At 40.5% G+C, this 23,168-nt stretch overlaps 1 protein-coding gene across 2 annotated transcripts; it reads left to right on the top strand.

Moving 5' to 3' along the window:
* The first annotated feature begins 2,696 nt into the window (after positions 1-2,696).
* ALAS2 (5'-aminolevulinate synthase 2) lies at positions 2,697-22,388 on the top strand. 2 transcript variants are annotated; one of them, XM_004695018.1, is made up of 10 exons: positions 2,697-2,807; positions 8,710-8,905; positions 9,556-9,678; positions 13,180-13,402; positions 13,931-14,115; positions 15,179-15,358; positions 17,668-17,832; positions 18,342-18,610; positions 19,709-19,871; positions 22,100-22,388. In XM_004695018.1, the coding sequence occupies exons 2-10, from the start codon at positions 8,725-8,727 to the stop codon at positions 22,261-22,263; spliced, it is 1,653 nt and encodes a 550-aa protein (XP_004695075.1). In that variant the 5' UTR covers positions 2,697-2,807; positions 8,710-8,724; the 3' UTR covers positions 22,264-22,388. The 2 variants fall into 2 exon arrangements, with proteins under 2 accessions (XP_004695075.1, XP_012589742.1); XM_012734288.1 differs by having other exon boundaries at positions 2,790-2,807; positions 19,778-19,871; positions 22,100-22,385.
* The last annotated feature ends 780 nt before the right edge of the window (positions 22,389-23,168 follow it).

The raw sequence follows: 23,168 nt of genomic DNA, 5'->3' as shown, positions 1-23,168 counted from the left end.
TGAATTGGTGGTGGGAAGCCCATGGAGATTACAACTGAGATGAAAAAAATGCACAAAATGAAAAATGTTGTAAATAAAAAATTAAGAAAAAAACACTACAAGACATACATCTCAACAACACCTTAAAGGATTCTTCACCCAAAACGATAAAAATGAAGTAAAAGATAAACACATGGGGGCCCTCCCTGGTAGCCCAAAGAGTAAGGATGCAGCATTGTAAGCTAGCTGCAGTTGCAGCCACTTCAGTGAGAGTTCGATACCCAGCCCAGGAGGTGATCCACATGCAGCAGACCTCTCCTTTCTCGCCCGCTGCTCCCCTCAGCAATGTACTTTGTTTATCTGCCTGTTCTGCTCCCCACTCTGTCTCTGGTGAATCCTCTCACCATACTGCACCTCTAGCTTGTACCCCATTTCTGTATGCATAAATAAATCTTGAAAAAGACATTAACCAAGACAAAGGGACACCCTACTGACTGGGAAATATATTTGTACTCCGGGCCCTCCCTGGTGGCACGATGGGTTATAGTGCAGCACTATGAAGCTATCTCAGCCACTGCAGCACAAGTTCGATCCCAGGCTAGGGGGATGACCCACATGGCATGGAAGACCTCTCCTGAACTGCCCTCTGCTCCCCTCAGCAGTGTATTTCAGTACATCTGCCTGTTCTGCTTCCCACTCTGTCTCTGGTGAATCCTCTCACCCCCGCACCTCTGGCCTGTACACCCGTTCTGTATGCATAAATAAATAAATCTTTAAAAAATATTTGTACTCCATACAACAGACAAGGGACTGATCACAAAGATATACAAAGAACACACTCAAATCAACAAAAGCAAAACGAACAACCCAGTCAAGAAGTGGGCAGAAGAACTTAAAACACACTGACCCAAAGAGGAATTGCAAATGTCCAACAGGCATATGAAAAAATGGTCAATATCCCTCATAATCAGGAAAACACAAATCAAAACCACAATGAGATACCATCTCACATCAGTGAGAATGGCACATATCAAAAAAAGAACAACAAATGTTGGAGGGGATGCAGTGAAAAAAGAACTCTCGTACACTGCTGGTGGGAATACAAACTGATACAACCACTATGGAAAGCCTCATGGAGATTCTTTAGACTACTAAAAATGGACCTTATATGACCCAGCAATTCCACTCCTAAGGATCTATCCAGAGGACACAAAAACATTAATTCAAGAAGATACATGCATCCCTATGTTTACTACAGCACTTCTTACACAATAGCTAAATCCTGGAAACAACCCAAATGCCCAAAACTATATGAGTGGATCAAGAAGATGTGGTGTGTGTGTGTGTGTGTATATATATATATACACACACACACACACACACAACAGAATACTACTCAGCAATCAAAAAAAGATAAATACATGCCATTTGTAGCTACATGAATGGAGCTGGAAGGGATTATGCTCAGTAAGTAAGTCAGAAGGAAAAATAACAATATTGAAATAATATTGAAGGGTTTCACTTAAGTGAACCAAGGGGTGGGGGGAAATGGTGTATTGTTACTATAATATAAAGCACAACACAACAAAACAAAAACAGACAATTATAAACCAGAGTGATGCTACAGGGGAGGGGGACAGAGAGGGATCAGAAGTGGGAGGAATGTGGGGGCTCTGGTGGTGATGAGTGGGGAGGGGGGAAGTAAACATTGTAAAATTATCAATAATGTAAATAGAAATATTTTAAAAATTAAAAGATGTTACCTTATAAAAATTATCATTTTGTGTAAAGATACTTATTGCAATATTATTCATAATTCAGTGATATATTTCCATCAATAAAGAAATTTTAAATAAATTATAGTAAGATTCGGATTCTGGAATTTTGTAACTCACTAAACAGCATGAATTTGTATGGAAAGACAACTGAGGCATATTAGCATATGTCAGAATGAAAAGATGGGAATTTCAGATCAATATTTAAAGTATGATCTAATTTGTGTAAATATATTAATAGTGACAATCTGCTCTATAGATTAAAATGCTAGCTCATGACATGTTCCTGCTATCCTAGTATTGAGAAGAGAAGAAGATAGACAAGAAGAAAAAATGTAAAGGGGTAGAGAAAGGGTAATAGAAAGGAAAAGATATAAAATTTGAAAAATTTAGCTGTATATTCTGAAAGGGAGAGGACTGCTTGGAGTGTGGGTTCTGGAATCAGACAGCCTGGGCTCATAGTTAAGCTCTGTACTTATTAACACTTAATTATCAGTTAATTACCCAATTTCTACATCTGTAATATGGAGATAATAGTTCTTATTTCATAAAGTCCTAATGAAGATGGGCTGTTAATGTAAAAGGTCTGGTACACTGTACTGATTTCTTTACATGACATTACTAAAGTGCTACAACAACCTGGATGTCATCTATGGAAGTGAACCGAGTCTTTTCCACCTGTGCTACAGTTTCTTATAAGTTTTACTGCTTGCATTTTAGTTGAAATCATGAATCCGAGAAGTATTTGTTCAAGATGCCCCCGTCATATATGGGTGGTTTGATTCTGAAGCCCTGTGAGTTCATCTTACTACTTCAGGGAGAGGAGATTAAGAAAGCAAAGGGAACAGACAGTGCTGAATGAGGGGGGAAATGAAAGGGGACTAACACTGAGCTTTATCTCTAGCCAGGCCTTGAGATACCTTTGGGGCCAATGAAGCATGGCCAGGCCATCAGAAGTCTGGGTGGGTGGAGTTGAAATGGGAGGAAAGGGATAAATGCCAAGTTCTGATCTACAGTACCCATCCGTCGTTCGTCCTCAGTGCAGGGCAACAGGTAAGAGTGACTTTCAGCATGATGCCTTCTTTCTGGTCTGTGTACACAAATCAAGAACTCTACATGTTAATTCTTTGCCTGACTACGTCTGACTTTGTTTCTAAGAATCTGCCTGCCTTATTTTCTTATATTCCCCTACCCCCTTCCAGTCATACATCTGCCTGTCTTTCCCTGTTTTCTGCTTTTCTTTGTCCTTTACCCTTTTTTCCTTTTTGCTAGTTTTCAAGATCGCTTAGTTCTGTATATCTATGTCTCTACATCTCCCCTGTCTCCTAGGAAGATGTCTTGATACTTCTGACAATTTTCAATTCTTCCCTCACTTTGACTCCTTCTCTCTACTCGCTCTACAGCAGAATTCAAGTCAGAGGTAGGGAGTACAAACTGAGAGAATGGGAATTATGGACTGGATAGGGAGAAATTTCAACGAATTGAGTGATTAGTAATTAGAACAAATAAGGGGAGAATGTGGAAAAGGAATGTCTTGTTACTGGAAAGACTTTATCCTAAAATTAGATTTATAGTCTCACTTTAATTGACTGTAAGACTTTTGGCAAGTCATTCAGCCTCTGAATTAATGGGTTTGTCATTTTCACAATTTTTTGCAGTTTTGACTTACGGTCTTTTTTTTTTTTTTTTTTGCTGTCACTGAAAATCTATGTTTCTAAGATTCCAGATAACTAAAAGTCTCTATGACTCTTCTATGATGGGAAGAGAGTACTAGGAAAGGAAGATCTGATGCTTCCAACTCTTGAAAAGAAGTGACCGCATCCCCTCTAGACCTAACTGATTCTTGCAAGCAGGTCACAAAAAGAAGAGAATTATACAAAGGAATTGTATAATGAGTGGTTTATGACTATTTTCTGTGGTAGAGTTCTGATCATTGGGGTTGCAGAATGACAATATCATGAGAGAAGATTTTAAAGTACATTGTTTTCAGACCCCTGTCAATAATTGCCACAATATGGGTGCATAACTTGTTAGTTGGTGAAATGAATGGTCATCAGTTTCTGAAATTCCATCTGAGCTAGAAATATGTTGATTTGGTAAAGGCATTGGTCATAATTCAAAATCAAATATCTCAGAAAGGGGCCTATTAGTACAGCAGAGGAGAATGATGTCTGAAGTCAGACTTTCAGTTAATATATATTAACAATACTATATATATAGTATTATTTGAATCATACATAATTGTTAAGTTAATAGACTTTAGAGTTAGATTGCTTAAATTAAAATCATTGTTCTCCTACTATTAGTTCTGTGACCTGGACAGTTTACTTAATTTCTTAAGCCCTAATTTCCTCATCTTTGAAATAAAGTTTATAGCAGTTTTTACCTCATTGAGTTGTGGAATTAATGAGAATTAATTAAGTCAATGTATGTGATGTATTTATAAGGGTTCTGGCACTTGAGTACTTTGTGAATTTTTGGCAATGAGAACCATATAGAATGTATGAAATTATGTAGACCAATGTTTATAGAGAAACTGAGGCCCAGAGGGGAAAGAACAGAACCCAAGTTCACATCATAAGTTGTTACAAGATAAAGGCAAAAATCAGAATTGAGACAAGAGTCAGTTTTTTATATATTAATATGCCTTTCTTTGGCTATACCTTCACTTCACTATACAGAAAATGTAGAAAATAAAAACATAACATTTACCATTTTTTTCAGTGTTTTCTCTGGGATTGGAGTCCTTCTATATACTTCATGTGGATTAATTTGCTGAATCATTATGACATCCCTGTGAAGTAGATTGTCTTTGCTATTATCTATGGTTCACAAATATAAGGCATAGAACAGAGATGTGTTTTTCTAGTGCCCCAGAGTTAGAGAGAAGGTGGAGTCTGGATTCGAACCAAAGCTATCTGGCACTAGAGCTTACACTCTAAATACCCTAAATTCACTAAAACACTTGCTTTATTCAGTTTTACTCACTCCAATATCATGGCAGGTAGTAGGATGGAATGCAACCAGATCTCAAGGTAATTAGACTACAAGGTTGTGGGACAAAAAGATGTACAGACAGTGAAGCAGGGAAAATTATAGGAAAGGAGCATTAGAACAGGAGAAATGGTGACTGGAGCTTGAAAGAACTTGGTTATTCAACAAATCCAAGAAATGCTCTCTACTTTCCCAGATCCCTGAAAATACCATGGCAAAAAAATACCTTAGAAATGGTGAATATATTGAATTCCTCCCATTTTTATATATAAATATGAGAATAGGCCTTAATCTACTACCATCCCAAGGCATAAATGGATTTGGACTCCAACATTAGGAACTTTCTTTGCTACTGTATATGCCAAGTTGTCATTACTGGTATAGGTATTGATTTGGAGAAAGGAGTGTGCTAGAACCTGCAACATGACCATCTGCCTTGACTGCTTCTCCCTCACCATCAATAGCCAGGGTTAGCCCCAAGCAGATGCTCAGACATGATTCCAGGAAAGGGCTCCTCTTCACTCTCACACCCTGGTCTCAGCTTGGGGAGTGGTGAAACCACAGTAGAGATAAGCTATGGGAGCTTTATCTGTGTTGTACAGACTCAGTGCCATGCACTTCAGTCCTTGCAGGCAGTCTGGGGAAGGGAAAATCTTATCTCCAGATACAAGGGAGGCAATAGAGCCAATTCATTTCCTACAACGTGAGGTAGGCATAGCTGAGACCAGAGAGGGAAAGTGACTTTTCAAGAACCTCTAACAAGGAATTGGAAGGTAATGAAAAATTTCAAAGCTAACAATTTTTCAAAACTTACCATGTATCTAGCACTGTCCTAAAGGCTTAACATGAGTGTCTTTAATTTTTTCAGCACCTTATGACTTTTCCTAATTTCAGGGCCACATACCCTGACCCCACATAGTAATTCAAACTGTTCTGACAGACTTGAGAGCTCAAGAGAGAGTGTTTGGGGATGCAACAAGGGGAATAGATTGGTTTTTGAGATGGGGGGATTGCATGCTCTGTGAGATATAAAAAGAGGTGATGTTGCTCTGTAAGAGGTAAAGGATGTTGCCATATGAAGACATCATCAGGAGTTACTTCTGTTCACTTGTCCCTCATATTATAAGACCCTACAAACTAGAGGTGCTACTAGATTCTACTTGGTAGCTCTCCTAGTCATGCCAGGGGGTTAGTCTTCCCATATTCCTCCATTTCTCTCCAATTATCCTGCCCCATATCTTTTTTTTAATTTTTTAAAAAGAGTTTATTTATTTATGCATACAGAACTGGGGTACAGGCCAGAGGTGCAGGGGCAGCGAGAGAATTCACCAGAGACAGAGTGGGGCGCAGAGCAGGCAGGTAGATGAAATTCATTGCTGAGGGGAGCAGGAGGGGAGCGGGGATCAGGAGAGGTCTGCTGGCCATGTGGGTCACCTCTGGGGCCAGGGATCGAAGCACTGAAGCAGCCATGGCCAGCTTTGCAGTGCCGCGCTCAACACGCTGCACCACCAGGGAAGGCAGGGCTCTTCTTATTTATTTTTTAATGGGAGTAACACTGTTTTATAACATTGCGATTTAGAGGTATAGGATCTCCCCCTCCAGGTGTTGTTACCACCCCACACCCGTCACCAATAGTCCTCCATGATAGTCCATTGGGCTTACTCTCCACTTTGTTCTCGGCCCCCACCTCCCATCACTCTAGCAGCCTCAGTTCTATAGTCAGATGTATAGAATTTGTTACTGGTTTGACTTAACTTGATCCTTAGTTTTGTTTTCCTATATTCCACTTATAAGTGACACCACATGGGGTTTTTCTTTCTCCATCTGGCTTATTTCGCTTAGCATGACCCCCTCCGTTTCCATCCACATTGTCATAAATGGCAAGAGTTTGCCTCACCTTTGATGTTTGATCTCCAGTTAGCTCTTTTTTCACATAATCTATTTCCTACTCTCATTCTCTCTAGCTGGTTTTCTGTTTGTATCTCTCAGGCATCCCTCATCCCAACCCTCAACCACAGCATACATAGTGACCTCTCTGTCTCTATCCTTTGATCTTGTCTCTACTGCCTTCTATCAACCAGTCTCTCTCTTGTCCCCCTCAAAAAAGCCATGTTCTTCTCCCCCTAACTCTTCTTTGTTGCTTTCCCTCACCCCAAAACAACTCTCGGGAAGATTTCTTCTTCATTGTTATGCCTGGATGACTCTCTACCTCTGCTGAATTCTCTCCTTTCCTGCTGAGTTTTCTAAGTCTTTGTATAGTCTTCTATGGTCTTTCCTCATGTCTTTCTGTGTCCATTTATCTGTTTCTACCTCTTCCCTTTTCATATATCCTCTCTCTTACTTTCTGTCTCCTTTTTTACACACACAAATATCTCTTTTCAATCTCTCCCAGTTCTTCTACATTTCTTTTTATCTTCTCATCTTCTGTGTTCCCAGATCAGTACTTTCCTCCCCTGCTCTTATCTCTACCCTGTTCCCCCTCTCCCTCTGTCTTTGACCTCTTATTGGTAATTTCTATTCTTTTAACTCCATCACTACCACTGCACTTCTGTTCTTCTCTCACACATTCCTCCTTTTATCTTTCCTAAGTTATAGTTTCTGCTTACTCTTTCTTTATTGTTTTCCTTTCCCCTCCATATTGGTGTCTGTTTATTCATTAATATATTCCTATTTGAATGCCTAATATGTATATTTAGTTTATTTTTGCTGATCTTCTCTCTCCCCTTCCTCTCCTCTATCCTCTATCGTCTTCTTTCTTTTTTTGCTTCCAACTTTTTCATTCACTAGTCGATTTGTTTCTAGAGCCCCTGGGTCTTGTTTTTATTTCTTCTTCTATCTGTACTTTTCCAAAAGTCAGGATCAAATCCAAAGACATAAAAATACATCTGACTTTTTAAAAAATATTTATTTATTTATTTATTTATTTATTTATTTATGCATACAGGACTGGAATACAGGCCAGAGGTGCAGGGGCAGTGAGAGGATTCACCAGAGACAGAGTGGGGAGCAGAGCAGGCAGGCTGACAAAGTTCACTGCTGAAGGGAGCAGTGGGCGGGTCAGCAGATGTCTGCCGCGCCATGTAGGTCACCTCTGGGGCAGGGATCAAACTCATGCTGAAGTGGCTTTAGCTTCTTAGTGCTGTGATTTAACCCATTGCACCACCAGGGAGGGCCTACATCTGACTTTTTATCCTGTTCCCATGCTATTCTAATTAAGCTGGTACCTGTGATCTCAGGCTGTGACCTGCTTAGAAAATGTACTGAATAGAGCCTTAGGAGCCCTAGTGAATGACATCTGCCCTAGTGGATGGCATCTGTCTGTATTAGAAGGCTGAATTATCTCTTGACTGAGAGCAATCTTCTTGGAAAGATACTTGGCCTTACATGTTGATCAAAAGGTTGATAGTTTGCCATAGAAAAATCACACTTCAAGCATCCTCACCATCACAGAATGGGTCAGTGGCAAAGTCTGAGTCATATTTTAGGTTTTCAGACTTTCCGATCCTCTCTTATGCCTGATTGAGACATTTAAAAATTGGAAAATTTCTTTATTTTTAAGACTTATTTATTTATGCATACAGAACTGGGGTACAGGCCAGAAGTAAGGGGCAGTGAGAGTATTCACCGGAGACAGAGTGGGGAGCAGAACAGGCAGATCAGCGAGGTACACTGCTGAGGGGAGCAGTGGGCGAGTCAGAAGAGGTCTGCCACGCCATGCAGATCACCTCCGGGGCCCAGGATTGAACTCACATTGAAGTGAGCTTACAGTGCTGTGTCCTAACCCATTGAGTCATCAGGAAGGGCCCAGAAAATTTCTTAACCTGGACTGACAATAAGAGTATCCCTGGGGAGGTCAGCAAGCATTGGGAGGAAAGCTACAAGATCAAAAGATCAAACACAGGAAAGACCCTTGACTTTGCCAGGCCCTAACAATGAAATCTTTCTTCCATATCTTCTGCAGGACTTTGAGATCAAAATGGTGGCAGCAGCCATGTTGTTACAGTGTTGCCCAGTGTTTGCCAGGGGCCACCCAGGCCTCCTGGGCAAGGTGATTAAAGCTCACCAGCTCCTGTTTGGTATTGGAGGCTGTCCCATCCTGACTGCCCAACGACCAACCTGTTCTCAAATCCATTTTAAGTCAACAAAGGCTGGAGGAGGTAAGAAGAGGCAGTTGGCAAGTGATGAGGAATGTCCGGGTCCTGAGAACAATGTTACAAGTCATACTTGCCTTCATTCCCTAATAATAATGAAGATTCTTGAGAAAACTTTCAAGGCAGAATTAGCTGGATTAAGGCCCATATACCTCAAATCTGACTTTTGCCAGTATCTTAGGTGTCTCACTCTCATGACCCTCAGATTCTCTACTTCAGTTATCCTAAAACTAATTAAAATTGCCTAGAACAAGTTTATCGTCTAAAGCTTCTGTGCCTTTGCTCCTATCAAATAACCCCTCCTATATTATTTATAGAGTATCTCATACTTCTCACTTAAATTGTGCATCATTTCATTTGTGAAGCCTGCCTAGACCTCTATCTAGTTTGTCCAACTATATTTCTAGGCCAAATTCTCTCCCTCTTCTAGGACTTCCATAGCTAGTAACCCACCTCATATCCATTATTGCTCATAATGTAGCTTCAGTGTGTATTATTCCCATCAGGTTATTATCTCCCCAAGCAGAGGCACAAGATTCATCCTTTCCTATGTTTCTACCAGATCCTGAGATAGAGCTTTAGGTATCCATAAGCATTGTTAAACTGAATTTATCAATAGAAAATTACTGCCACTTACTTTCTCTCCTTTGCAACAGACTCTCCATCTTGGCCCAACAGGCAGTGCCCATTTATGCTATCAGAACTCCAGGATGGGAAGAGCAAGATTGTGCAGAAAGCGGCTCCTGAAGTCCAGGAGGATGTGAAGACTTTCAAGACAGGTTGGAGTCAGATTCCACTTCATCCAATCTCTGCTCCTAATGCTTGACCACACTTCATCAGAGCCCTGAGATAGGTTAATTCAAGGACAGCTAGTACATATTCTGTGGTAAGAAGTCTAGATATTTCCAGGGGGAACATGATAGGCGATAGCTTAGACCATTCAGTAAAATGTGCCCTCCCCAAAACACACAAGTGCACAGGCTCCTGCAATTTTCAGTCATGAATCTAAAATGAGCACTCCAGAGTTCTGCCTGCCTTTACTCAAGAGGCAACACGGGTCCTAATAGGCTAGACTCCAATATTTAAGCAATACCACTCTATAACAATCCAGATTTTCATGAAAGAGGAAGTGTTGAAAGAAAACACAACCTTTAGAGGGATATGGAGCCCCATGTCAACTCAACTGATACACAATATTTGAAAGATGGCCATATTTTTGACATCTTACACAGACTCTTTTAGGATATCAGTCAGTCTTAAGCATTAAGAATTGTTTTCAATAAAAAAAAAAAAGAAAAAAAAAACAATAGCTATTCTGCATCTACCTTTTGAGTATAAAACCCAGAGTGGCTATTCCAATGACCTCTCCCAAGGGGCAGTTCTAGTGGGATGACAATTGGAGATGAGTTTTCCTGACAATTGGAGATGAGTAGTGGCCTAATTCACAGGGTGTTTTATCTCTCTGCAGAAGGTTTCCGTACTTCATAAACTTGAATTTTCATGTTACAATGAGCTTTAAAGAGGAGATCGTATGCTTTCTATTTTATCCTTGTCTTCATGGTCAACGAATTTCAACTCTTCCTCAGTGCTGCCCAGGTCCCTAGTTCCAACCAGTCCAAGAAAGGTATTCTCCGGCCCCTAGGGGCCAAAACAAATTTCAGAGAAATTTACCCACCTGACTCAGAACAACATGGCAAATGGATTTGCTGAGGTGTAAATAAATGGAATGGAAATATGAAAGGAATGCTGGAAGAGCTTCTGACATAGGCGATAATAGCAAAAGGCTTTGTAACCAGAGGAGATCTGGGTTTAAATTTTAATGCTGGCATTTCAGTAAGACTTTAACACCTACTTCAACCAGTTATCATGAAAAGGAAATAAAATTACATTATGGAAGTATTGCTAGCTTGTTATGAGATGCCTCATCAAACATTGTTTTTTCCTATTATTTCTTCATAATTTACTCAAAAACTATCATCCTTCGTAGAGATAATTTTCCTGCCTCTCTTATGTGGTTATGTTCATTTCTAATTTTCCTAACATAAAAGAAACCCAATACATTACAAAATTTTTTCAATACTTACAGGAAAGTATAAAGAATTTCCTGTAAATCACTCAAGTTTCCATCATCCACCATTAAATTTTTGTTGTATTTCTTTCAGATATTTTCCTATCACTAAATGTATATACACCCACACATACACATCCTCCACTACTCCCACCCAAACACGTGTTCTTATTAAATATGTGATTTTATTCCACCATTTTGCTTGTTCACTTAATAATACATCACGTGCATCATTCCATGTCCTTAAACAGTTATATAATAATGATTAATGGTTGAAGTGTGTGATGTATTATAGAACAATACTGTTTAGTAAGTAAATAGCCTTGAATTTATTTTATTGTTTCCAAATTTTTGTGTGTGTTCTTCAGTTTATATTTATGTTGATTTTATGTACACATAAAAGTACCCAAATATAATATGCAGTATTAACTTAGTATGACTATATTAGAGATTATTTAGTTATTCCTCTATGGATTTGCATCAATGTTTTTCCTATTACGAATAGTGGTACAGTAATGTAACACTTATCACATAGATAAGCATATGCTTTTTTTTAGGGTAGACACTGAAAAAATGAAAATCTTCAGTTGTAAAGGTATATGTACTTTAATATTAACAAATAAATATTGCCAATTGTACTTCCAAAGTGGTGTGCCAGTTATCAAAGAGATTAAACATATTCTAACATACTTTGAAGTACTAAATATCACAGTTTCAAATCTTTATCAATCTGCTGGATGAAAATTGTTATTTAGGTTAGATTTTCCCTGATTAAGCATCTTTTTCTACATTTATTAAATTGTTTGCATTATTTGCCCATTTTTCTCTTGGGTTGAAAACTTGTTCATAGTAAATTTTCAGAGCTGTTTTAAAATTAATTCTGGGTATCAAATATTTCTGTTAAATATACTACAAATAGTTCTCCAGGTATGTTAACATGTACCTTTAAAAATTCTTAATACAGGGCCCTTCCTGGTGGCACAACAGGTTAGGACGCAGCACTGCAAGCTAGCCTCAGCTGCCTCAGTGCAAGTTTGATCCTTGGCCCTGGAGGTGACCCACATGGCATGGCAGACCTCTCCTTACCAGCCTGCTGCTCCCCTCAGCAGAGTACTTCATAGATCTGCCTGTTCTGCTCCCCACTCATCTCTGGTGAATCCTCTCACCGCCCCTGCACCTCTGGCCTGTACCCTAGTTCTGTATACATAAATAAACAAATCTTAAAAAAAAAAAAACACTCTTAATACATAGTTACAAATAGCCCTGCAATAAAAATGTTACCTTTGACATCCTTACCACATAAGTTTTCATCTGCAACAATTATGAGTTCTAGAGATTAGCAAACCCTTAGCCCACATTATTTTTTTTCTTTTCTTTTTAATAATATAATGGTTGGAACACATTATTTCAATTTCTCCTGAAACTAGAATTGCTCCATTTTATACCAGTAGCAGTTTTAGCTATGAATTCTAGGTCACTTATATAAAGGTTGTGTCTATCTGCATGACCTTCATGAAGTCACCCATCCTCTCTATGCTCATCTGTAGAATAGGAATAGTAGTAAAACTTTCCAAATAAGATTGTTGTAAGGAATATAAGTTCCTAAAAGAATGTATTATATGTATAGGCACTCATTAAATGTTAGCTATTATAGTATAATTAAATAGTAACTGTTGTTATTACTATTATGATTAATAATAATATCACCAATACTATATACCAGATATTTGTCGCCTTTGTGTATTACATCTTGTTTGTCATCAGATGTTCAGAATTCTTCAAGGAAGGCATCATTAGCCTCATTGTACAGATGAGGACATTAAAACTGAGAGGATTCACGAATTACTCAAAGTCACAGAGCTAGGGAGCAATGCAATGATAGGAAACTAGATCTGTTGACAGTCTTTTCCTGTAAGACAAAAAATAATGATTCCATTAAGAAGGCTGCCACACTAGCTCTAGAAGAGGAATGGAAGCCATGTCAGCAATGGAAAGCCTGAGTGAATTACCTAGTGAATGAGTGAATGGGTAAGCAAAGGGATGGCTGAATGAAACAGTAAGGAATTATTGTGCCCCAATAGGTTAATGACATATCAAATAAGTGAATAAGTGGAAAGAGAATCAGAGAGCTCAAAATCAACAACATGAATAAAATATGTGGTAACCAGGAAGTTAGGATGCATTCTTTTCATTTTCATCTCTATTCTTTCAGGAAGAAATATCTTTGGTTATGAGCAGTTTTTCAGGGACAAGATCACAGAGAAGAAACAAGACCACACTTATCGTGTGTTCAAGACCGTGAACCGCTGGGCTGATGCATACCCCTTTGCTCAACACTTTTCTGAGGCATCTGTGACCACAAAAGATGTGTCTGTTTGGTGCAGTAATGACTACCTGGGCATGAGTCGGCACCCTCGAGTCCTGCAGGCCACACAGTACGTAGCAGGGCCAGGGCAATGAACTAGGGAGACAAGCCCAGAGTAGAAACAAAGCCACACATGGAAAGAAAAGACAGAACTGGCAGTGGAAACATGGGTTCCACCTACCACCCCTTTTGTTAAATGTCTCTCAGCATGTCTATTTCTCAGTCAACAAACCACAGTTTCCAAATTATTTGGTTATCTAGTGATGTGGTGAATATAGGAGACCAAGCAAGACATTTTTCATAAGCCTTTCTTCTGGCTGCAGGATGAGTATTGCCAGAGAGGGTGCGTGACCTCCTTTAGAGGGCCTTCCAAGATGCTCAAGTATAACCTAGCCTCTCCCGCCATCCCTGAGTAACTCAGGCTGAGAAACGTGGTTCAAATAACCCCATATTCCCTATCCTGACCTCTCTATGGTCACACAGCTCATAGAGCATCCCTAAATCAACATTGATCACCATCAAGAATGAGAAACTTACCTACCTAGTCTTTCAGTGTCTGACAAAAAATCCTTTCTTCGTGCTTCCTTGTTTACTCCAGGGAGACCCTGCAGCGTCATGGAGCTGGAGCTGGTGGTACCCGCAACATCTCAGGTACCAGCAAGTTTCATGTGGAGCTGGAGCAGGAGCTAGCTGAGCTGCACCAGAAAGGCGCAGCTCTGCTCTTCTCCTCCTGCTTTGTGGCCAATGACTCTACTCTTTTCACCTTAGCCAAGATTCTGCCAGGTAAGCCTGGGGCCTCAGATTTGTTTAAGGTTGGCAACCTACACTACAGTATTCAGTGTCAATACTCCTTCTTATTCTGAGTTCACTTGTTCCCAATGCCCTTCCTTCTTAATTGTCTATATATCCTCAAACACTGGATGACTACATCCTGTACTTTCTCCCCTTCTGCACAAAGGCTAAAGACTACTATCGAGGAATATTATCCAATTGCACAGAGTTGTGTCACCTTCCAACTCAACTGAACTTTAAATACTCATAATCAGTGCATCATGTCTCCATATCAGCTTTTTCAAACTTTCATTTCCCTTCTAAGTCATCTGACTACTTCCACCTTCACTCTTAGCAAAGAACTTCAAATCTTACATCACGCAGAAAATAGAAGCAACCACACAGGAATTACTTTACCTCACAACCACCAAACCTACAAACATCTGATTTCCAATGTCCACTGGCTTGCCTAGAAATGCCTGGTCCTGGACAAAGTTAGTGTCCTCTCTGGAACTAACTTTTCTCACTTATACAGTAATGGGGTTGAATTTCACAATCAATAACAGTCCTGCCAATTATGACATGCCTTCAGCGTACGACACAAACCCTGTGGAAGTATGATAAGTATTCACCCTGTCACTATTAGTAGAGGAATGTTACCTATGGGAGTTGGAATTTTACTCAATTCAAGAAGAATGTAGCATCAGTGCAAGTCTACAAGCATTCTCTGGGAAAAACTCCTTTCTGCATCTTAAGAACTTAAGACCTGTCCTTTGGAAACTTAAGACCTGTCCTTTGAAAACTCTAGAGCTTCTTGGAAAATGAAAATCTCCTCAAACACAAAATAGTCAGAGGCCAGAGAAATGTTAGAAATGACTAGAGGAAAGGGTTAAGATTCAGTTTCAGGGCAGGTGTGTTCTTCCAAGAGAGGAACAGCTTCCAGCAGGGAGGAAAGCAGAGTAGCATCTTCAGAGGAAGGAGAGGGCTGGCACTCTTCTCCTACTAGATGAATATTGAGTTTGAAGTGGGAATATGTGCACAGTAGCTTAGAATAATTATGCATCTGGTTTCTCAGGGTGTGAGATTTACTCAGATGCAGGCAACCATGCTTCAATGATCCAAGGTATCCGCAACAGCGGAGCAGTCAAGTTTGTCTTCAGGCACAATGACCCTGACCACCTGAGGAAACTGCTAATGAAGTCCAATCCTGAGACACCCAAAATTGTGGCCTTTGAGACTGTTCACTCCATGGATGGTATGTATATGTGCAAATATATGTTTACTAATATTGGTCTTACAAAAGCCTCAGTGATAATAACTAACATTTAAAGAGCCATTTTATTATGTGCCAAACAAAATTATTCATAGCTTATATGTATCATTTTACTTAATCTGTGAGACAAGGGGTAGTATTATCTCTTTATTTACATAAGGAAATTGAGACACAAATTTGCCCCAAGTCACACAGCCAATAAATGCCAAAGGATGGAGGCAACAGTTACGTTGATTTTACAGCTTAAGAAAATATAGTTCAGTGACAACACTCAATTTGTCTTAGGTGACTAAGTATATTGGTGCCAAAGTGGTTACTTACATCCTACGATGTATAATTCAAATTCCTTCACACACTGCTCCTTACAATAGAGACGATGTTCAAATCAATATCCAGTGTCTAGTTTCTGCAATAGAAAAACCTCGCAAGCCATAGTCTAGGAGCTTTTTCAAGATCCATTATAAATCACAGGCTTTTAAGTCAGGCAGACTGGCTTCAAATTCCACCTCTGGCCTTTACTGGCTGCATAAAGCTAAGTAACTCTTTAACTCTCTGATCCTGTTTCCCCAAAGTAAAACTTCTGGTTGTGAGAATTACAGATGATAGAATTAATTAATTTGTTATGATTTAAGTAACAGTAAATTACCCTCCATCACTTTTCTTCCCCCAACTGAAACGATGCCCAAATCATTCTAATGTTGTACCCTCTTGAATAGAAAACATGTCTCTTAGGCATTACCTTTTGGACCTAGTAAAGGGAAGAGGTCCTCACTTCCGATCTCAATTTGTCTCTTTTCCAAATGAAATGAAGGAGAGTCCATAGAGTTCCCTGATTTAGTCAATGGGAATGCCATCAGCACCAGCTCAATCAGACTCAAATGCAGCTAGACAACTTACTAGGATGGGCAAGTTTGTTAATTGCTCTGTCTTGGTTGCCTTATTTAGAAAATGGAAGTGATGATAATAGAGTGGCTGAATTAAATGAACATGTGCAAGGAACTTATTGTCATGCCCACTTTCACATTTATACAAATAATACAAAATAGTATATGACCATATTTCTAACACTGGACTAATTTATTATTACTTTGGTGGGAAACATGTTGGGAGACTTCTATTTCCTTGCAAATGAGTGGTGGTAATATATATTTTTGATAGAAACTCTGCATAAACTATCAATCCTGGTACTGAATTTCTCCCATTAAAATTATGTCCTGTCTCAGTCTCTACTTCTTATGGTTGGCTCCCCAAATGCTGTCCTTGCTCACATTTTCATATCTGGCTTGGAGCCCTGTTTCATACCTGAATAAATTTCTTCTATATTCAAGCTTCCTGTACTTCATCAATTTCCTAGGATTGGGAAATGCAGGGAGTGTGTCTTTTTATATATATCAGATTCACTGTCATATGAAGACCTTATAAACAGCTATCAGCATAGAAGATGTCTGGAATAACATACATGAGGAAAACAGTGTGGAAAAAATGGAGAGGAATATATTTCTAATTCACTTTCTTTCAGGTGATTGAGACTGAGCCTGTGGGAGGGTGCTCAGGTAACAACACTGACAGAAATAAGAGACAAACACTCCCATAGAGGCAAAAAAGACAAAGAGACAGAGGTACACATCAACTTAGAAAGATAATAAAGTCTGGAGCAGAAACATCATCAAAGAGGTAGACAGAAAGGGGGAAGAGACCTAGAGAGGAAGAAAGATGGGATTGAGAGAAAAACAGAAACAGAAAAATGGAAAAACAAAGATAAAAATACCAGCTAGTGGCAGAAAGACAGATAGGGGGAAGACTGGTGAAAAGTGACAGGGCGCCAGCAGTCCCTGGCTGAAGGAGTGAATGGAATCTGAAGTCAGGACTGCCTTAACCTAGCAGGAAATGTAACCTAGTTATGTAAACAAAGGTGCCACATAGGTTAGTGCACCCTTAAATGGAAATGCACAGACTTAAAGGGGAAATAAAAATCAAAGCAAGCAAAGTTGGAAATGATATAACAAGAGAAAGAAGGGAGAGAGAGAATGAGAAAGGGAGGAAGAGAAGAAGGAAAAAAGGAAGGGAGGGAGGGAGGAAAAGCTTTTATTACACGCTGGGATAAAGACACAGGCACACACATGCGTCCCTTGGGTAAGAGTGAAGTCAGTCAACTCATATAAAGAGGACTGGAATAGCCCCAACTGAGGGTGCACACCCTCCCCAATTTCTAATGGGTGCCAAATTTTGTGATAGAGATGGAGTGGAAGAACAGTTATGATAGCCTAACAGTATTCCTTGGCTTTACGCAGGTGCCATCTGTCCCCTTGAGGAGTTATGTGATGTGGCCCACCACTATGGGGCTCTGACATTCGTGGATGAGGTTCACGCTGTAGGACTATATGGGCTCCGAGGAGCTGGGATTGGGGAGCGTGATGGAATTATGCACAAGATTGACATTATCTCTGGAACTCTTGGTGAGTAAGTTCATTGGTGCACCCCTATGTAAAACTCAGAAAGGAGGCCCTTGCAAGACTATTTTCTTCCTCCACCACAAAGCTGCAGGAGGTGTTAGGTAGAAGTCATAGTTCCTGGCCAACTTCCTCCTCGCTGTGTTGTTGCTGAGAAAGTCTGGGAGTGTTTTTTGAAAAGACCTCTCATCTAGGTCAAATAGTCAGGTTTGACTCAGCAAGTGCACAGCTGTAGTTCTAAATGCCCCCTCATACCACAGCAGTCCCAAGCTTCATCTCAGCACCATCTTTGGCCCTAACCAGCTGCAGGTCCCCACCCACACTGCCTATCTAGACCTTGCATATGGCAGGCAGAAGAATTATCAGCTTTGTCTGCCTTGTCATGGCCAGGAGAGATGGGAAGAGTCCTGAGAAGCGAGTCTGGAGTCCCAGCAACTGGTATACCTCCTAGTATTGCCTGCGTATGATCCTGTTCCTCTGGGAACTGATATGTGGGTCCTTCTCCCTACCTCCAGGCAAAGCCTTTGGCTGTGTGGGCGGTTATATTGCCAGCACCCATGACTTGGTGGACATGGTGCGCTCCTATGCTGCTGGCTTCATCTTCACTACTTCACTGCCCCCTATGGTGCTCTCTGGCGCTCTGGAATCTGTGCGGCTCCTCAAGGGAAAGGAGGGTCAAGCCCTGAGGCGGGCTCACCAGCGCAATGTGAAGCACATGCGTCAGCTACTAATGGACAAAGGCTTTCCTGTCATCCCCTGCCCAAGTCACATCATTCCCATTCGGGTGAGCCCTAGCCTGCCCACTACCCTACCCACCTTTCTTTTCTGTGAGACTTCCACACTCAGGAAAAAATATCTATTCCTATCAGCACTGCTTTCTTGTCAACCATTTTCCCTATTCCTAGCTTTGTTACCTTTTTTTAAAAAATATCAGTAATTCTGGATTATCGTTTTCTGCATTAGCTATTATCTCATGCTTAACAGACAGTCCTCACTCTCACAATATTGACAAGTGATAACCTGTAACTCAGAGTTTTCAAACTGAATCAAGATAACTAGTGGTCCACAAAATCAATCTAGTGGGTTATTGACTAACATTAAAAAATAGAATCAGAATAGAAAACATTAGAGTACATAACACACAGTAAAGGTACCATTTTATGAGAAATTTTTCAGATTTGGATGTGTGTATATGCACATGTATTTGGATTCCTGGAAAAGTCATGACGCATTTTTGCTTAAATGTGTCATAACTTTCTAAATAACCCAATATATATGTTTGGTAAGATTGTGGTGTAAAACATAGTTTTTACTAAGAATTGAAGTCAGAAAACAAAATCAAAAGCCATGGAACTAGCTGTTGCTTTAGAATCCCAAATATGTTCAAGTGGCTATTGCCTTTAGAAATGAACTGCTACTTCCTTCCCAAATAACTCCTATTTGTGTGTGTGTATTTGTAACCAGGGTATAAGAAGAACCATTTTTGGGTCACTTTTGTGGGTGAGCAAGAAAGTCATTGCTCTTTGTGCTAACCCAATATTCCCTTGCAAAACCACTTTTGTAAATACCTGTTTTTAAATTAACCCAGTGACAACACCCTAGAGGTGGATTCTTACCCAGAACCACCCCCAAATTATCCTATCAGCTAGTTAAAACCAATGCGATTGCTCGCCAAACAGCTTCAACACAGTATCTCTAGCCCCCATTCCCTTCAAATTTGATTGCTGCCCCTGAGCAACTTCTCAATAGAAATTCTGGAGCTGCCATTTCCCAAACCCTTTATGAAAAGCTCTGCCCCCAAATGCAGTAATGTTCATTGATCTACAGCCAGTGATACTGGGGCAGGCTGGCAGATACTGACAGGCTTTTCTCCTGAGCCCAGGTGGGTGATGCAGCGCTGAACAGTAAGGTCTGTGATCTCCTGCTTTCCAAATATGACATCTATGTGCAGGCCATCAACTACCCAACTGTTCCTCGGGGTGAGGAGCTGTTGCGTCTGGCACCCTCCCCCCACCACAGTCCTCAGATGATGGAAGAGTTTGTGGGTAAGTCTTCTCTATGGGTATCTACAGTACTTTCCCTCCCATCAACCCCAGGATTTGAAGAAGTTAAGAGAATGAAAGTCATTCCATTCAAAATACATTTCTGGGACATCTATTATATACTAGACTCTATAGTGGGGTAAAAAATGAATGAGAAATAGTCCTGGACTCATAGAACTCAGTTTTGTTGGGGAGATCATAAAGGACACAATGATCAAAGGCCAACAAACATAGTGAGCACATGGGGAGCTGTTGGAGTAGAGCGGTAGGGCCTGACCCAACCTGTGGGGTTCAAGAGAGGCTTCCTACTGAAGGAGATCCCTGAACCTAACCTTGAAGGTAAGTGGTACTGCATCAAAAGAAGAAAGGAAAATGGTATTCCTAGCAGAGGGAAGAGCTTGAAGAAAGGGCAAGGAGGGCAGCAAGAAGCAGCCTGGGACATACAAAGAATAAACAGGTGTAACTGGAATGTTTACTAACAGGAACAGTGTGGGGAAAGAGGAGTGTAACCTATGAGTTTACAAAGACACCTCAGTACAGGGACTAGAGTAAGAAGCTTGTCAAGCTGCCAGATAGCTTAGGTCTTACCCTAAAAAAGGCCAGTTTAGTGATTTCATTTAAAGTGTACTGGATTCTCATTGGGTCAAGTTTTTAGTGCAGGGCCTTGTACAGTTGTACATTAGAAGTTATTTAAATGAAATACATGGCAATCATTTGATTCTACTTTATTACCTCTGGAACTTTACTGATGACACACCTTCTGGTTGGACTTACCTCTTTCTTTAACTTACCTCCTTTCACTCATTTCTTAAACAAATATTTGAATACCTACTGTGTGCTAGTCACCATTCTAGGTACTGCCTCCCAAACAGTAAACAAATCCAACATGAAATCCCCATCCGTCTGGAATTTACATTCTAGTGGAAGATAGAAAAAAAAATAAACAAATTTTACAGCATGGTAGTTCTTAATGCAAAGGAAACAATAGAGCAAAATATGGGAAGTGCTGGGAAGAAAGGAACTAGTTTTGAGAAAGACTACTATTAAATAGAGTTGAGGTTAAAGATCATTGAGATGGCCCTTGAGCAACATATGAAGAAGTGGAGTTAGCCGAACAGTTATCTAAGCTATCTCAAGCAGAGGAAACAGTCTAAGGGAGGGAAACCCCTAAGACAGAAAGAAGTGTTCCTTTTGTATTTGAGGAAGAAGGTATGTGGAAAGCGAGCAAAAGGGAGAGAGAACATTGAGGAAAGAGAAGTAATGACTATGCAGGACATTGTAGGGCGTTGGAAGGATATTGGTTTTAACTCTGAAGTAGAGAGTTGTTTGGAGGATTCGAGCAGAGGAGTGACATAGCTGACTTGGGCTAACCGAACTGCAGTTAGGTCCTTAGAGGGTTACTGCAATACTCCAGGTTAGAGATGATAGTAGCTCAGCCTTGATGATAGCACTGGAGGTGATGACAGGTGGTCAAAGCTTGAAGGTGGAGCCAGTAGTATTTGCTGGAGATTACATGTGGCAGAGGAGAGAAATAAAGGATGGCTCAGAAATTTGGGGACTTGGCAACTGGAATCAACTGAGATGGGTAAGACGGAAAGCAGAGTGGGTAAAGAAATCTGTAGCTCAGTTGTGCTCATGTCAAACTAGAGCTCTCTATTAAAAATCCAAGTGGAGGTTAATAAAAAGATAATAGAATATACCAGCCTAGAATTCAGAGAGGTCTGAGTTAGAAATGAAAATTTCAGAATCAGCATGTAGGTGGCATTTAAAACTATGATGCTGGATGAGATCACCAAGTGAGTGAAGATAAAACAGCAAGGAACAGAGTCCTGGCAGGCATGTGACAGACTTCCAACAGTGGTGTCATGTTCTTCCCTCTGGGCTCCCACCTACTCCAGCAACACCTCCAACACTAATGACAGTTTACTATCAGCTGTCATCTTCCTTATCCGGCTTAGAGTTTCCAAGCAAGCAGATTTGTTTCTTGGTCCACAGAACGCACTGCATTTAGGGAGAGGTCCACGACAGACGAGTAGTTTCAAATTGTGTTCCCTATCTTTTACACATCACAGCACTCATACACAAAACAGCACAGCATACAAAGCAAACAGAAGTGGCTACTTCTAGTTTTGAGTCATCTCAAATGGTTCGGGGATAGATATCTGTGGCTTGACCCGGGGATATGAAGACCTAGTCTAACTTGTTCTTTCCCTTCTTCCCTCCATCATCAGAGAAGCTGCTGGTAGCCTGGTCTGAGGTGGGGCTACCCCTCCAGGATGTTTCCGTAGCTGCCTGCAATTTCTGTCGCCGTCCTGTACACTTTGAGCTCATGAGTGAATGGGAGCGTTCCTACTTTGGGAACATGGGGCCTCAATATGTTACCACCTATGCTTAAGAAGGCAATGGCCTCAAATTCCCACCCTAACAGCACTTCAGTTGGGGCTGGACTTTCTCCTGTCTTCTGCTTTGTTGTGTGCCGCTAGCTGACTTGAATCTGAAAATAAAGAGCAAACTGCAGCATTTGTGTAGCCTTTTTTTGGACCAAAAACTGACAACTGCACTTTACCTAACTCCTTCAAACAAGTGGCAGAACCATGAAGAAACCACAGGTCATTTGTTGGTATGACCATCCCATTTTAATGATTGGGAAACTGTGATACAAAGACAGGAAATGGCCAAAAGTGACACAGCAAGTTGCACAAAAAGGTCAGATACTTGGCAGTTTCATTTAAAATGGCTCTTTCCCAATGGCTCTAACAAATATCCAGGGACTGACTCTTAATTGGTAGAGGTGGAAACCAGAGCCCAGGTAACCTCTAAAGCCCAAAGATGGAGTCATTCTTAACCGAACTGCCTGGAGGAGAGGACTGGTTCCCAAACATCTGGACGTATTTTCTTACTAATAGGGGGAATGGATGTCCTACCCAACCCATTATCCTCTTTCCTTCCCACAGCACCTTACAGTATAGGATATACCATCCCCCTTTGCTGAAGAGAGGTTTAGCTATAGAAACTGGCCGCAGACAATGATCCCAACATTTCCAGGTCAAATAACACAGAAAAAACTCCCATAGCACACTCAGGCGAACTAATACTACTTGCCTAGAAGGTAATCTTCCCAGACGCTTGTGCAATATCTGGCCTAGCACAGATAGGACAGAAGGACAGAAGGACCCATTTCCTTTCACACTGTAAGCCACGTGTAGCAGCTGAGAGACACACCAATTGAGAAGCCCTGACTTAAAGCCACAAAGCCCACTTGAGCTTTCTGCCATACCACACTCATCATCCTTATAGATC

The sequence above is a fragment of the Condylura cristata genome, unplaced genomic scaffold, assembly GCF_000260355.1.
Source record: "Condylura cristata isolate star-nosed mole 26May11 unplaced genomic scaffold, ConCri1.0 scaffold00053, whole genome shotgun sequence".
Lineage (NCBI taxonomy): Eukaryota > Metazoa > Chordata > Mammalia > Eulipotyphla > Talpidae > Condylura > Condylura cristata.
The sequence above is the reverse complement of the archived record's forward strand: the minus strand, read 5'-3'. Positions and strand labels throughout refer to the sequence as shown.

Bases quoted from the DNA above. Each gene is read 5' to 3' on its own strand.
- ALAS2 (XM_004695018.1), top strand. From the start codon at position 8,725: ATGGTGGCAGCAGCCATGTTGTTACAGTGTTGCCCAGTGTTTGCCAGG. The intron at 9,679-13,179 runs GTTGGAGTCAGA...CTATTCTTTCAG, and splicing joins TGTGAAGACTTTCAAGACAG to GAAGAAATATCTTTGGTTAT. The intron at 14,116-15,178 runs GTAAGCCTGGGG...CTGGTTTCTCAG, and splicing joins CTTAGCCAAGATTCTGCCAG to GGTGTGAGATTTACTCAGAT.